Source organism: Panthera leo, chromosome C1, assembly GCF_018350215.1.
Source record: "Panthera leo isolate Ple1 chromosome C1, P.leo_Ple1_pat1.1, whole genome shotgun sequence".
NCBI classification, from domain to species: Eukaryota; Metazoa; Chordata; class Mammalia; order Carnivora; family Felidae; genus Panthera; species Panthera leo.
Window position 1 is genome coordinate 33798720 of NC_056686.1, and position 16823 is coordinate 33815542.

Sequence of the window (16823 nt, forward strand, 5' to 3'; positions counted from 1 at the left end):
CCAATCAGGAAACTCAGAACTCGGTCCTCCCACTCACTTCCGGTTCCTGCGGGACGCTTGTAGCCGGGTCAGGGGTCACGAGTGGAGCATCTTCTCTGGCCCGGGCCGGCGCGGGAGGGCTGTGTGATGGCCTCGGAGCGCCCGGAGCCGGAGGTGAGGGGCGGGCGGGTGCAAGGCTGGGCACTGGGCCCCGAGCTCCGAGGAGGAGGATCCGGCGGCCTGGCACGGCGGTGGCCTCCTCCCCGTCTGGGGGAGGCCCTGCCCCGTAGGCCCGACCATTGAACCTCCTTCCCTCGGCCCGCAGTTTTGTCGGGGGGCTGGAGCAGAAACCCGTCGCCGTCGCTTTGTTTTGGTTACTGAAATTTCAGACACGTCGCTGACTCTGGGGCTTTCGTATTCTTTGATCTTAATAATGCTATTAACAAAATCTGTAGTTTGATTTTCTGCTGCAGTTTCCGTGGGCAGCACGGCAGTAGGCATCGATGGTTTATGCATTTCTCCAAACATCGGAATGCCGTAGACAGCATGAATTTAGTTCTAGCGCTCGTGCATTTGGGGAGCAGCTTTGGTTTCGCGAAAAAACATTTTTGACTCGGAGTGAAACCTCGTCCAGCATTGGCACTGCCATTTAGCTATCTGTGCAACTTTGGGCAAGTCTTGATTTCCAGGATCCTGTTTCTTTCTTCATAAAATACCTATCTTATGGTGTGTTGTGAGGACTTGACGTGTTAAACCAGAAAATGCACAGGAGGCATCGATTAGGTGCCAAGGACCACGCGAGGAACTCATACATGCATTACGTTATTAAAACTTAGGCGAAGAATGTGGCAGTATCCGCTCTCATTTACAGATAAAGGAATTGAAAAGTGAGGGAGGTTAAGTACCTTACCCAAGTGCTCCTCAGCTGGGGACTAGCAGAGTTGAAGTTAGAAGACCTGAGCATAAAATCTCTCAGCTTTGGAAAAAACGGAACACTAGAACAGGTGCCCAGTGATGTAAGAGAATATATGAGTAGGTGGGAAGGGTCAAGGATGTGTAGAATGACAAAAATAGAAGTCATTTATTGAATGAGTACTGCATGCCAGGCACCATTCTAGATGCTTTGCCAATATCAATTAATCCTCTTGTCCTAGACACTTTTATCATCTCCCATCTTTCAGTTGTGGAAATTGAAACACAGAGATCCTTGCAGCATAGTTACACAGCTAGTAAGTAGGGGAGCCAGGACTCCCAAAACAGGTGGCCTGGTCCCAGATCTTGTGTTTTTAACCATAGTGATTATAGTATAAATAATAAAATAGCCACAGGATGGTAAGTCTCCAGTTTGTTGGGATTTGGTGTTATGAAACCCAAGATTAAGTAGGAAACTCTACCCTATTTTAAAGAATCAGACATGTTCACAAAGAAGCCATACATCTGAAATGTCAATACTGAGAAAGACTGAAAGAATTTGGAGTACCTCTCCGCAAGAATTAAGATGAGAGGAAATGGAGGCACCTGGGTGGCTCAGTAGGTAACGGTTAAGCGGTTAAGCGTTCAACTTAGCTCAGGTCATGATCTTTCGGTTCACAAGTTCAAGCCTCGCCTCAGGCTCTGTGCTGACGGCTCAGAGCCTGGAGCCTGCTTCAGATTCTGTGCCTCCCTCTCTCTCTGCCCCTCCCCTGCTCTCTCTGTCTCTCTGGTCTCTCTCTCTCTCTCTCAAAAATAAATAAACATTTAAAAAACAACAGCAGTGGGACGCCTGGGTGGCTTAGTTCGGCTCAGGTCATGATCTCGTGGTCTGTGAGTTCGAGCCCCGCGTCGGGCTCTGTGCTGACAGCTCAGAGCCTAGCCTGGAGCCTGTTTCAGATTCTGTGTCTCCCTCTCTCTGACCCTCCCCCGTTCATGCTCTGTCTCTCTCTGTCTCAAAAATAAATAAACGTTAAAAAAAAAAAAAAAAAAGAAATGAACTTTTAAAAAAATAAAAATTAAAAAAAATAAAAAATAAATAAAAAACAACAGCAGCAAAGATGAGAGGAAATGGGATGTTGTAGCAAAATACGACATACCTTTCAGGCAGGTGGTGTAAAACAGCACTGTCCAATAGAAATCTAATAGAAGGCGTGTATGCAAATTTTCTAGTAGACACATTTAAAATGGTAAAAAGAAACAGAGGAAATCAATTTTAATAATGTATTTTATTTATATATATTTCCAAGATATTATTTCAACAGGTAATAAGTATTAAAAACTATGAGCTACTTATCATTCTTTTTTGTACCAAATCTTTAAAAATCCAGTGTGTATTTTACACTTGGAGCACATCTCATTTTGGACTTTTGGACTCACAACATTTCAGGTTCTCAGTAGCCCCATTTGGTAGTGGCTACCATATTGATCAGTGCAGATCTATAGTAGCTTGGAGTCAAGACACATACTTCTGGGAGCCTCATTCAGCCAAAAGTTAAGCATCTGTTAAGTTCTTGATTTGCATTCCTGAAAATTTTATCTCAGAAAGTAAAGGGAGTGAAGTTTGCCCCTGGGCAGAAAAGTCACTGACTTTGAGAGGTTGTTACAATCCGAAGAGACAAAATTGGGCATAGTCAGATTTAAGAAATCATTCATTCATCATATATTTAAAATAGTTTATGAGTGCTGTGGATTCAGAATCGTTCTAGGTATCAGGGTGGATACCGAGCAGTGTGAGACAGACATGTCCTCTATTTTAATAGAGTAAACAAACATTGAATTATAATAAGGGCTGCAAAGGAAAACTACAGAATGAATGAGTGTTTAAAAGAGGTTCTTAACAGACTTTGTTAAGAAGTGTGTGGGGCGGGGGTGGTTTGGGATGCCTTCTCAGAGAAATGACACTTCAGCCTGAAGACCAAGTAGAAGTTGGCCACGAGAAGAGGCAGAGCGCATCACAGGCAGAGGCAATAGTGAAAATCCTGATGTGAGAAGGAGCGTAGAGCCCTCAGAGAACAGAAGCAGCAGCTGCTAGTGTGGGTGCAATGTGACAATGAGAACAGCTAACACTTCCAGAGTGCTTACTAAGTATCACCTAATCCTTGTAAAATCTCCACAAAATAGGCACTATTATTTTCCTGATGGCACAGATGAGGAAACTAAGGCACAGTAACTTCACCAAGGCCTTGTATTAATAAGCAGCAACAGAACCAACGTTTGATCCCTCTAGGTGCTCTAAATTGGCAAGAGATTGGTAAGAGATGAGAAGAAGATTCAGGCTGAGTCCATGCTAGAGGTTCAGGACTTATGTGGCATAAGTCTAGTGGTAAGGAGCCTTCAGACAGTTCAAGGGAGAAAATGTCTACATGACTTCATGGGATTCTTTATTTTTAATTTTTTTTTTTTTTTTTATTAGCATGAGCGCACGTGAGCGGGGAAGAGAGGCAGAGAGAGACAGAGAGAATCCCACGACCCTGGAATCATGACCTGAGCCAGTGTCAAGAGTCGGATGCAGCCGACTGAGCCATCCAGGCGCTCCTCATGGGATTCTGTTAGAAAACAGCATAATGGTTGGAAAAGGCTTCAAAAATTATTTATACCTTAACCACAAAGGGACAGGTGCAAAGAACAAACAAAAAACAAATTGAGACGGGCGATGTTTCCGTCATCCTGATATATATGGTATGCAGTACAGTGCCTAATAATGGATTATTCATCTTGTAAATGGTATGTAGGCCTCAATAAATGTTCCAGAGAATGACAGGCTTCCTCTACCATTGTTCTCATTCTCACGTTTAATTGCAGCAACATCCTTATGAAGTAGATATTCTTACCCACATGTTATTGATGAAGAAGCTGAGTCCTGGAAAAATTAAGTAAATTGTTCAAGCTCACATAGATAGCAAGTAGTAGAACCAGATTTCAGTCCAGGTCTCTGACTCTGAAACCCTGCTTTCTCTTTGCCAGATTAGTCCCAAGAGTAATGCATTTCAGACTCAGGGAGATTACGTATTAGGGCATTGAAGCTCCATGTGAGTGTGGATGCTGAGAGAATACAGCTAATTCAGGGTTTGTCAAAGCGGAAGAATCACTTGGGGAGCTTGTTGAATTTAGATTCCTGAGTCCTGTCAACTCGAATTCGGTTGGTTTGGCTGGGGCCCAGGAATCTGTATCTTAATAAGCACCTCGCCACTCTCATGCACCTGGTCCTTGGATCATACTTTGAAAAATACTATTTTAGCTGCTTAAATTCTTATGTTTTCTGGTTCTGATCAATTACATCTTGAATGTGAGGCAAACTTCAAGATGATGGTTTGAACATGTTGCTGTTGACTTCGAAGGGTCATGTTTGAGGGAGAAATGTGAGAAAGATTAAGTTAGGCCAATGTTCCTGGTTTCAAGAGAGTGGATTCTGTAAGAACTGGTTGATGATCTAACTACGTAAGCTTCACTTGGCCTTGGACAGTCAGTCCATCATTCAAAATAACATTTATTTGTTCGTTTTAGTTTGAGAGAGCATGTGTGAGCACAAGCAGAGGAGGGGCAGAGAGAGAGAGAGAGAGAGAGAGAGAGAGAGTTCCAAGCAGGCTCCACAGCAGGAGCCCGACACAGGGGCTTGATCCCACAGTCCTGGGATCAGGACCTGAGTCAAAACCAAGCGTCAGTCACTCAACCGACTGAGCCACCCAGCACCCCTGTCATTCAAAATAACTTCGAAGACAAGGTGGAGAAATGGAAGCTGTACTGTAATGAAATCAAGCCGTCTACTAACTAATAATCTAAAGAACGTTTACTAATAGCACAGCACCCATCTGTGTCTTCCATCCGCTTTTTCTCCCCTTTTCCTCTTCACTTAGCAAACCCCAGTCAACCTTCAGTGTCACTTTCTCCTAAGATCCTAGCTTGGGTCAGGTTACTTTGTTATATGCTGCCATAGAACCACTTTCTTTTCCTTTGGCACACTTACTCAGTTTGTAATCATATAGTTAGTAGAATGATTATTTGATTAATTTTTTCTCCATTACAGGGTAAATGTTATGAGAGCAGAGAATGCCAGTTTTTGCTTTTCATGGTATCCTTAGGACCTAGCCTGGTGCTAGCCTGTAGCTGGCCCTCCATAAATTTGTTGACCGATGAATGAATGCACACCCACCTTGTCTTTGTCCTCTTTGGACAGGAATGAGGACTTGATGGCATCCTGATGAAATTAGCAGGGAAATTAAGCTGGAAAGAGATTTGCTAAAAGACAAAACAGGACTCTAGGTTTTACAATAGAATAAGAGACTGAATTTATCCAATATAACAGGACTAATTGAATAACTGGATATGTCCCAAAAAGCCAGCTGCATGAGGACAGAACAGAGGATGTGTCTTAACAGCAACACAAGTGAAAAAGTTACGGAGGTTCCCTGCGCCAACAGTATGGTAAAAGTCAGTCGGACTTAGGAGACTCTGAATCTGTGCCCTCACCTGGGTATTGTGTTCCATCCTAGCCCCCACATTTTGAGTTGAAACACAGACCAGCCAGAGTTCATAGGCATATGATCTAAGATATAGTGGGGAAACTTGAAACAATGCTCTTTAAGATTTACCTGAAGAACTCAGGAGATGTTTATTACAGAGAAACAGAGACTCAGGGCTGCCATCGGATGTTTGATAGATTCTCCTTTGGCAGAGGGTCAGACTTTCCTTTGGGTTTTATCCAGGGGTAAAACCAGAAATGGGTTAGATGTTTTCAAGAGAACAGATCTCAAGGTCAAGATTATATCAAGAAGACAGATTCTGGCTTAGTGTGAGGAAATATCCAGCTATGCCAGGTAAATGGGGACGAGCAAAAAAGCTGAACTGAATGGTTGTGCGGGACTTTCCAGACACAAAGCAGCAACTGATCAATGAATTGCTTGTTTTCACTTGTTACACTAATGCGTGCATTTATACTTTCACACGCCATTGGGATACATGGTAGTGTTTTATGGAGGAGGAAAATAAAGTTCAAGTCCAGAGGCTCAGCTATCAAATCGCACTTTCTTTCAAAACAAATCGATTAGAACTCACACCCGCAGCCCTTCCCCAGATTCCAAGAACTGTAAAAAAGAGATAATATTTGAAAAGAAAATAGTAGTGAAAACCTGGTAAAAACAACTTTGGTGGAAGCAAAAGAAAAACCCAGACATAAAATAGGCTCGTTTTTCTATAAAGTGGATGAGGAAGGATGGGATCTCTTGGACAACACAGAGCAGACGTTGCTAAAAATGAAAAGTTGGGAATCAGTGGTAAGAAATTCAGAACATAGCTCAAAACAGAAGAAACATAGCTTGGGAGAGCCATTTCCCTCACACATTCGGTCAACAAATATTTGAACACCTAGTACGTCTTGGCATTGTGCTGGTTGCTAGGGATACAGCAAAGGACAACATATAGACAAAAGCTTCTACCTCCTTAGAGCTTCTAGACTTGCAGGGGAAACAAAATTTACAAAGTACACAAATTCTTCATTATAAACTGGTGGGTGCCATGAAGAATTCTAAACTGCTTTGTGACTGTGTGACAGAAGTGAAACCTGTCATGCCTAACATAGTGCAGGGGATCATAGATTCGTTTGTGAAACCCAGAATCACCAACATTTTAGACCTAGAAGGTGGAGTGACCAAGTGTTCCCAATTGTTCTTATGGTGCTGACCCACGGGTGTGTGTTCTCCTCTGTTTAATCCATCTCAGTATGGGCCCAGATTCCTTCCTATGGTGTTTTCTTGCATAGCTGAAACAGGCTGGCATTTGGGGGAAAAAAAGTCTTTACTAACTACCAAAGAAGAACCAGAGGAATATAGTACTGGGATTAGTGTTAAGATTATCTCACCTTGAGAAGAGTTGTAGAGAAAAAGAGTTGTACTGATTATTAGCTTTAAACATCAACTTTGCTTTGCTTAGAACATATGGCAGATTCACTTATTTAGCAACTTGTATGGAGCATCTGATGTGCCAGGCACTGCTGTAGGCTCTGAAGATAGAATGATAAACAAAGGACTGCTGAATGCAGGTATCCTTCCTATTCTGATAGTACTCCCGGCCCCAGCCCATCCTTTCCTAGATAAGAGCCTTGGCAGGGATCCAGCACCATCAGTTAGACAAGAGTGGGCATCAATCTCACACCCACACCTGCTCAGCCAGTCCGGAGGGAGAGCTTGACTGGTTTAGGAGAGCATCCCATCCCGAGACCAAGGTCAGGCAGAGGGCAAGTGACTGCTGCACATTCCTTCTTGGCCGGTAGACCCTTTGCTGTTTCTAGCATCTTGGTGATAAGGGTGTACAATCTTAAGGGACCTTTTGAGGGGAATGGTGGTTAGAAATGATGGTAAATACCTGTATCTGATTTTTCTCACTAACTTGGAAATCATTCTGCAACTTACCGGTTTCCAGGGCTATCTTAGTCGTCCTTGATACAGTTTCATTCCTTCCTCCCCACTGCTTCCAATTAATCACTGATTGTTGTCTTATTCTAAAGGGTCCTTAAAATGGCAGCTAAGCTCACTTGTCTTGAAGGTTGCGTTAGCTGAGTGTGTGTGTGTGTGTAAAACCAGGCTTTGTCGATGAAAGGCAGTACTGGCTTTACATTCTGGCACAAGTGCTGTCTCATCGGAGACCAGTCTCAAACAGTTCACAGAATGGCTACTATGAGTAGCTCTGGTCTAGGCCACTGCCATCTCCCCTGGTTGTCAGGGGATCTTTCTGAATCACATGGTAGCCAGAGGGAATTTTTTTTTTTTTTAAATGCAGATAAAATATTATAGCTCTGTGAAAAAAAAGTTCAGTAGCTTGCTCCAACTCTTGGGAAAAATCCTTGGCCAGCACCTACCTTAGCCTGGCATACAGAAGCAGCACAATAGAGAATAGTGTGATTTTAGGTAGTATAGAGACGTAACACAAAATAATATTGAATCCTATATCGATATTTCAGTTGCCTTTTTGTCTTTCTGATTATGACGGAGCATCCTTTATGCTTGTAGAGACCCATCGTGTTCTTTCTCGGGACCACTTCAAATCTTTTCTGTTCTTAAACCCCCAGTTTTATCCGCTTGTCGCTCTTCAGTAGTTGGGCTTTGCAGCTCATGAGGCCTGGGTCTGACTTCTGACCCTGCACCTACTAGTTGTGTTAAATCATTTCACTTTTTTGGACCTCCGTTTGTTTCTGTTAAGTGTTTTATGTGAAGCCTGATTGAGTGTACAAGTGTGAAGAGCCTTCTATTATGTCCGGTAATAACCTGGTGATAGTTCACTTTTATAACATTCTTTCTGAGCGCCAGGCATTGTGCTGAGCATTTCCTATACCTGATTTCGCTTAGCCCCCTTAACAACACTGTTAGATCGGTATTAGGATTATATCCATTTTACAAATGAGGGCACTGAGGCTTAAGGAGGTTAATTAAGTACCTTTTCCCCGATCTCACAGGCTAAGAAGAGGCCAAATTGGGATTCACACCAGGCCGTCTGAAACTGAAGTTCTTGCACTTAGCATCTCCAGGGGACTGTTGAATATATTACAGGTGCTCAAGAAATGGGAGTTTCCTGCCTGCTTCCACCTATGCCATTTCCCAGTACCTGTTTCTGTGTGTGTGTGTGTGTGTGTGTGTGTGTGTGTGTGTGTGTGTGTGTGTGTTTTGAGAGAGAGAGAGAGAGAGCAAGAGCAAGCATGAGCAGGGGAGAGAGGCAGAGGAAGAGGGAGAGAGAAGATCTTAAGCAGGCTCTGTGATCCTGAGCTGAAATCAAGAGTCAGATGCTTAACCAACTGAGCCACGAGGTGCCCCTGTTTTGTGTCTTTTGAAGCAGGCCTTCTGTCCTGAAGAAGAATGGCTTTCTTCATCTTTAGTCATTGTGTCTGCTTTCCACACTCCTCTCCGCCATCAACCATCCTTCGTTATTGCTTTTCCAGGGCTTTTTCTATTTCTTCAAATTTCCCCATTCGGAGGGAAGAAACCTTCACTTCCTTTCAGTACCACATTTCTTAACAGTTACTGGCTTCTGTTTATTTCTACCACCCTCTTCAGTCCTCACCGCCTGGCCCTTCCCCTCACCGGCCAGGGACCCAGGGGGAGAAATTTGCAATTTGTCTAAACCAGAAGGAGAGTCATCTTTTCATCAGAGGCTAGAGTAAGGGAATAAAGGAATTTCAGGTAAAGATTGGTCAGGAAAAAATGTTGGGGGAGTTCAGGGCAGTGGACCCTTATTTTCTCTGTGAAACAGTGGGTGAGTTTATCTGCCAGGCCCCCAGGGGCTGAGAGATGGGAAAAGGTTCTGAAGGGGATGGGAGAGGTTGCTCACCAGGGAGAAGTGAAGGGATAGGTAAAGTCCTGCTGGAGCTGGTGCCCCTGGCAAAGTGACAGGTTTCTCTCTGTCAGAGTGCCGCTGGCATGGTATATGTGTGGATGAGGGAGAGCGTCGAATTCATCCCGAGCCAAGATTCGGCTCGTGAGTGGAAGGACAAGGACACCGGTAAGGGAACTGATGCCTGTCCGGACACCGCGGAGCCAGCTGCCTCTGAGGCAGTGGTGGGAAGGAGCTGGAGCACTGACCACTGCACTGAGAAGTGTGGAGGGTGGGGAAAATGTGGGTCGTGACCCACAGGAGTTTAATTTTGAGGCAGTCAGCGGGCTTGCTAGTCACCCAGTGAAGAGTCCTTTAGGGGCCGCTGTCGTCAAGGCTTATTAGGAGGAAGTGTCCAGCATTACTGAGTATCTGCTTTGTTGTCAGCAATTTGCCAAGCATAGGGACACACACATAGAGCAAGACACAATCCCCACCCTTAACGAGCTTGTAGCTTATAGGAAAAACACCTACACATTCAATAATGTTAAAAGGGCACTTGGTCAACACAGAAGTACACATAAGGGGAATGGGACCAGAGAACTGAGTCCTTGGGATCACGTTGCCCTGAGGGGGGAGCTAATTTTTCTCCTCTGCTGCCTTGCCTCTCCCTTACGTGTTGTGAACTCCTTGAACAAGTCACTTGCACAGCGATCTATGTATACCAGGAACTCAGTGAATTTTTCTAGATTATTTCTAATGTCTCTTTGTCTCCAGGTGGAAGAAGCTGGGCAGGTGTTCCTGTTGATGAAAAAAGATTATCGAATCTCCCGAAATGTCCGCCTGGCTTGGTTCCTCAATCACCTGCATCAAACTGTGCAGGCTACACCTCAGGAGATGCTGGTGAGGCCCAGAAACCTACAGGATGGGAGGGGCTGGCTCAGAAGGATCTGCTTTTTTAAGGGGGTCCTAGAAACAGGATAGGAGACGAACTCTAATGGGTCTCATTCTAGAAGGGGCAAGTGACTTTTCCCAGAAAATGATTCCACCCAGGAAATTTTAATTTTCCAAATAGGAAGAGTATATAGTTGGGTTGCAGGAGATAGAACCAGTGGTTTGCCATTTTGGATACAAGAGTTCAGGTCCTGGACGGGGCGCCTGGGTAGCTCAGTCGGCTCAGGTCATGATCTCACAGTTCATGAGTTTGAGTCCCATGTCAGGCTCTGTGCTGACAGCTCAGAGCCCGGAGCCTGCTTCAGATTCTGTGTCTCCCTCCCTCTGTCCTTCTGGTGCACACACTTTCTCTCTCTCTCTCTCTCTCTCTCAAAAATAAACATTTTTTTTAAAATTTTTTTTAACGTTTATTTATTTTTGAGACAGAGAGAGACAGAGCATGAATGGGGGAGGGTCAGAGAGAGAGAGGGAGACACAGAATCTGAAACAGGCTCCAGGCTCTGAGCTGTCAGCACAGAGCCCGACGCGGGGCTCGAACTCACGGACCGCGAGATCATGACCTGAGCCGAAGTCGGTCGTTTAACCGACTGAGCCACCCAGGCGCCCCAAAAATAAACATTTTAAAAAAGTTTTTTAAAAAAGGAAGAAGAAGAAGTTCAGGTCCAGGAAATAAAGGGGTGACTCTTCCCTGACCCTTTCCTTTTCTCTCTGTCCTAATTGTCAGCTCCAGTCTGAGCAGGAGTTGGAAGTCCTCAGCGTCCTGCCCCCTGGGTGGCAGCCAGATGAACCAGTGGTCCCAAGGCCATTCCTCCTTGTACCTTCTACCCGGGTTACCTTCCTGGCTTGGCAGTACCGATTTGTCATTGAGCTCGACCTTAGCCCGTCTACTGGCATTGTGGTAAGGGACTAAAGGGAGACAGTGGGAAGAAGGAATAAGGGATGGAGTAGGGGGTGAGGAGGAGAGGGAGAGGCCTCAGAGATGTGAACAGTGATCCCAGTCTACCATCATGGAAAGGAAACAGGCTTTTAAATGGTCAGCGTTTGAAGACGTCCCATTCCACACGTGGCACTGTATTTGGGGGTGTGACCAGCTTTAAGATGGGAGTTCCACTGACCCACGGAAGCTGCTTGTTTCTGCCCTCTGCTCAGGGCTGCTTTTGCTCACATTCGAGAGATCTTTCTCTGCATTGCCCTCAGGATGATTCCACAGGGGAGATCTTGTTTGATGAAGTTTTCCATGCGCTCTCCCGCTGCCTAGGCGGGCTGCTTCGACCCTTCCGAGTGCCCGGATCTTGCATCGACTTCCAGCCTGAGATCTACATAACTATCCAGGCCTACTCCTCAATCATTGGCCTGCAGGCCCACCAGGTATCGCATCCTTTCTCCAAGTTTGTACCCTCAGACCTCATTTCTGGTAGTCCATTGACTAAGTCCTTATTCTGTCTCTACTGTCTATTTTCAAAGTCCCAACCTGTTTACCAATCGTCTCTGAGTCTGTCTCCTCTTGAGAAGGATCCATTCCTCAGCTCTTAAAGAGCCTTCTCGGGGCACCTGGGTGGCTCAGTCGGTTAAGCGCCGACTTCAGCTCAGGTCACGATCTCGCGGTCTGTGAGTTCGAGCCCTGCATCGGGCTCTGGGCTGATGGCTCAGAGCCTGGAGCCTGCTTCCGGTTCTGTGTCTCCCTCTCTCTCTGCCCCTCCCCCGTTCATGCTCTGTCTCTCTCTGTCTCAAAAATAAATAAACGTTAAAAAAAAATTTTTTTTAAAAAGAGCCTTCTCACGAGCTTTAGGTCCGTTGGCCTTGATTGGACAAATGCCTCTCCCACTCCTTCTGCAAGGCTGTGGTTCTGGCCACTGGATGTCTGTTTCATGCTGCCACTACCACCCTCCTTTTAATTTGATTAGAGGGTTTGCTTATATCCTGACTCCTGGCACTACCTCTAGGAGATGATCTTTTAGAATAATTTTATGATTTTGAAATGTAACATATGCCCAGAACCATAATTTCTTCCAACGACAGAGGAGGGTCATCTTCCCTGAGGGCCCTGTGAAGTGCCGGGTGTTATGCTGACCATACAGATAATTACGAGCCTTATCCAACACCCAAACAGGCCATCACAAGACACTCCTTTTGGAGAATGGCCAGGTCTGTTACTGGAATATCTGTTTTTGGCTTAGATAAGCAGTGGCCCAGTTTCCCCTCATCTGCTCTTAACCACCTTCAACTCACTGTTAGGGGCTTACCCTGAAACTGCCCCTAATGGCCATGTTGTCACCTTGGCTGTCAAACTCGCTTTGAGATAGGGATGCAAGGAACAGCTCCTGAGGACCCGAGATCTACAAGGCAGTCGGTGCGTGTCTGGATCCCAGCCCACTGCTGTGGATTAAAGTGCTCTCCTAGCACAGCTGTTAGGACTGTTGCTTGTGGCCTGCATCCCCAGACAGAGGCCGGGCTTCTCAGGCACTGATGGCCAAGACTGAGAAAGCATGAGTGTTAGGTAATCACTCCACACTTGGTTCATTTCAGCAAACACTTACTGAAGCCTGATCTATGCGAGGCCTGGGCTAGGTCCTGCAGTCACAGATGAATCAGGCACTGTCCCTGTCCTGATGGGAGGACTTGAGATTTTAGTAGGGGAGACAGATATTAAAGGAGGTAATTTCGGTCGAATGTGATAAAGACACTAGTTAAGTAATGACTCGAATGCTGTGGGAGCACCAAGAGGGAGCAGCCAGCCAAACCCAGGGAAGACTTTTGGACAGAGAGGCATTTGAACTGAGTGTTGAAGGAAGGATTGAGGTTAGCCCTTCAAAGAAGGGGAGTGGGCTTTCCAGACAGAGGGGCCAGCAAAAGCAAAGCTGCAGAGCTGTGAGATTGTGCTCTTGGTCACAGGTGCTCTAGGGGACTACACATTATTCTGTTTGACACAGTAGTATTTGAATGTGGAGGTGGGGAGTGGTGGTAAAGAGGAGATGAGAGAGAAGTAGAGGCAGAATTATGAGAGACCCTGAATGTCATGGCTAAGAACTATAGGAGAGTTTAGTGTGGTGATGATGACAAGCGCTGGATCTAGATTCACACCCCCTGTATTTGCTTGCTGTGTGCCCTTATGCAAATAACTTAACCTCTCTGTACATCTGTCTTTTCTTCAAAATGGGAAGATTAACAGTACTGATATTATGTGGTGACTGAGTTCATATATATCAAGCATTTAGAACAGTGCCTGCCCCATAGAAAACACGGAAAAGTTAGCTATTAAAACTGTTCATTGTTATTCTAACTGTTAAAAATGGAAGGTTTTTAAGTGGACAGTTATGAGATCAGATTTGTACACTGGGAAGATCAGGCTGGTTTGTAGCCAGGAAGAAAGATGGACTGGGGGGCAAATTCTGCATTGGGAAGAACAGGCCGAAGATTATTGCAGTACAGGAGGGGAGGTGAGCCCTGAACAAGGCCAACAGCTATGGAGAAGGAGCAGGCTTACTCAGTTTAAGCCCTCAGGGCCACTTGTTAGCCCTGGGCTAGCTTCCTCACCATCTCTAAAGCTCCCCAAGATGTATTCTACTGTTCCTTAAAACAGAACAAAAAAAGAGGCACCTGGGTGGCTCAGCTGGTTGAGTGTCCAACTCTTGATTTTGCTCAGGTCATGATCCCAGGGTCATGGGATTGAGCTCAGCATGGAGCCCACTCTGCTTGGGATTCTCTCCCTCTGCCCCACTCCCCCCACTCACATGCATGTGCGTGCGTGCGCGTGCTCTCTCTCTCTCAAATAACATTTAAAAAAATAAAAAACAGAACAAGTTAAATCACCTTTATAATGTATGTCCATTGGAGGAAACTTGAAAAATACATAAAATATAAAGAAAAACAAAGCTTACCCATAATACACCACCCAGAAATAACTACAATTAACATTTTATGGAATTTCCTTCTTGCTTTTGAGTACTTGTTTATCCTCCCTCGCCACCACCATCCAAAGAGAGGAGAAGAAACTATCAGGCTGATTCCAGACACATAATTTTACATCCTGCTTTTTAAATCTATAATATGGGCATTCTTCCTTGTCACTAAGTATTCTTTGAAAATATGATTTTTTTTTTTTAACGTTTATTTATTTTTGAGACAGAGAGAGACAGAGCATGAACAGGGGAGGGTCAGAGAGAGAGGGAGACACAGAATCCGAAACAGGCTCCAGGCTCTGTGCGGTCAGTACAGAGCCCGACGCGGGGCTCAAACTCACGGACAGCGAGATCATGACCTGAGCCGAAGTCGGCCGCCCATCCGACTGAGCCACCCAGGCGCCCCTGAAAATATGATTTTTAATTGCTGCTTGGTTTGATATTTCATCACAATTTATCATTATATATTTGGCCAAACCCTAGTGTAGGATTCTTGGGCTGACCCACTTTTCACATCTAAACAATATAGCTGTGAACATCTTTCTCACCTTATAACCCCAGTCCCTACTATTCCTCTGATTCCATTTTTCTTCTCTTAGGCCTGTGGACTTACAGAGTCCCCCTCTTCCGGCTGTGACCACCCATTTCCCCAGTTCCGAATAGGGAGTGAAGAAGTAGTTGTTGCGCAGGAGGGCAGGGGTAGGGGAGTAGTGGGCCTGTGAAAAGGTTGTAGGAGTCTGAAAGGAGAGTTCCCAGGGACCACCAGGCCCGTATGAAATTTCTAGGATGGGGGCACTTCATTTATGTTGAAAGGAGGAGGAAAGGAACCCCATGGAGAGAGAATGAAGGCATTAGGCAAGAGGTCCAAGATTAGTTGGAGAGATTAGCTTTTGGGAAACAGAAGAGGATGAGGAATCGTTTCTTCAGAGTTTCAAAAGAAGAACAAGGACACAGATACAAACTTCGAGTAAATATTGTGGGTGTTTTCGGTAGTTGGAGAGTAGTACCCCCCTGGGGTTAAGGCAAGCAGGGAGTTCCTGCTGACTGGTTTCCTTTCTGTATGAAGAAGGCGGGGGGGGGGGGGGGGGGGGGGGGGGGGGGGGGGGGGTAGGAGTTACCTGCTGAGGGGAAAAGGAAGGAAGGAACATTCACAGGGAAGATGATGTTGTACCGAAAAGAAAAAAGGTCCAGAGCTGCCTCTGTGTGCAGTGCTTCAAGATCAACAAGAATAAAAATGTATGAGTCGGAATGAGAAAGGCTTTGCCAGGCTGAGGTGGGGCTGTCTGATGACCCAAGATGGAAGCTCTTATGGCACCCCCATGTGGGAGCTTGGGGAAACCCAGTGTGCAGGACCGTAAGCAGAGGAAGGTTGTGAACCCAGATGAAGATAACTAACGGCCTGGTATCCCCGGTGGAGTAGATGATCTGACACGAGAAGAACTGGCTGTGGATTTAGTCACCCTGCTTGCACGAGAAGTCAGGAGCGCCTAGAGAGAGCTGTGGAGATACATAGGCACACCAGAAGAGTACTTTCCAGTGTCCCCCTGACCTTCATGTCTTGGTCTTTCCCTTGTGCTTCTCAGGTGCTGGTACAGGGCTGCCTTTTGGACCCTTCCCAGCGGGAGGTGTTCCTGCAGCAGGTATATGAACAGCTCTGTCTCTTTGAGGACAAGGTGGCCACCATGCTGCAGCAGCAGTATGACCCTCAGAGTCAGGTATGTGGGAGAGAAAGTGGGTGGAGACCACTTAGAAAGAGGAGCTCTTAAGGGACAGAGGGGAGAGAGGAAGGACAAGCCCCAGTACAGAGGGAAGACAGGTCAGGGAAAGGGGCTAAGAGCCAGAGTGAGCCAAGGTTAGAAGCGCTGGTGAGTGCACGCAACAGGTTCCCTGCTGGAGGAGGAGGGCTCAGATACATTCCCAAGACACACATTCTTGCCAGGAGAAAACGTGAAGACCGTGTGCTGGTGTCTTTTTCAGTCCTAGATCTCCTCCCCCAGTGGATCTGAGAAGGTGATCGTGTGTGGCTTTGATCGCTACGATTTTGTTCAGTCAGGGATAAAGCTGCTTGAACTCACTAGAATGCACTTGGCTCATTCCTTTGGATATCCTAGAAGTAGCCAAGCAAATTGAGTGCTCTATGTCTGAAGACTTAATTCGATTGATGTATAAAATATTTCATAATCGTGATGGGAAAGGGGCCATAAAAGGTGGAGAAGCCTGCTCCAGTATAATCTGGTGCTTCATCTGGTGTCCGACTCCTTGTCAGCATCTGAGCACATGCTAGGAGAGCAAGCACAGTCAGGACTTGGCTGCATGGCAAGGGGTTGAGGTCCTCACAGGAGTAGGCCTGTCAGGCCTGGGTGGCAGTGCTGGGCTGTAAATTCTGGCTTTGCTGTGGATGGGAGGGACGGTAATTCTCTCTGACCCATTCTGTCTCATCTGTAACTCGGGCCAGGCCGAAGACCAGTCCCCAGACTCGGGGGAGCCCCCTGGCCGGAAGGTGGGAGTCTCCATGGTGACAGCTGACCTTGGGTTGGTCAGTATGATTCGTCAAGGCATCTTGGCACTGCAGTTGCTCCCTTCAAACTCTAGTGCAGGTCAGTAGAAGGACATTTGGTGGGGCTGGGGAAATAGGAGGGTACGGGAAGGGGGCATTAGCAGTATAGATACAGGTTCCAGGGGATCAGTGGGCCCCAGAGAAGAGGATCTGTCTCCTTGTGTGTG

General features: G+C 46.0%; 1 protein-coding gene across 3 annotated transcripts in view; it reads left to right on the forward strand.

The window, feature by feature from the left end:
- The first annotated feature begins 60 nt into the window (after nucleotides 1-60).
- The window catches only part of SZT2 (SZT2 subunit of KICSTOR complex), a 51872-nt gene continuing 35109 nt past the window's right edge, over nucleotides 61-16823 (forward strand). For 2 of the 3 annotated variants that reach the window (XR_006205787.1, XM_042950643.1), the window contains exons 1-6: nucleotides 61-153; nucleotides 10024-10149; nucleotides 10925-11098; nucleotides 11398-11568; nucleotides 15683-15814; nucleotides 16555-16696. Coding sequence is in view for 2 of the 3 variants with exons in the window: in XM_042950643.1 (XP_042806577.1) it covers nucleotides 127-153; nucleotides 10024-10149; nucleotides 10925-11098; nucleotides 11398-11568; nucleotides 15683-15814; nucleotides 16555-16696 (772 nt within the window). In the remaining variant the exon portion in view is untranslated. Of the gene's footprint in view, nucleotides 154-8395; nucleotides 8490-10023; nucleotides 10150-10924; nucleotides 11099-11397; nucleotides 11569-15682; nucleotides 15815-16554; nucleotides 16697-16823 lie in introns of all 3 variants that reach the window. The other variant, XM_042950644.1, reaches the window with a different exon arrangement.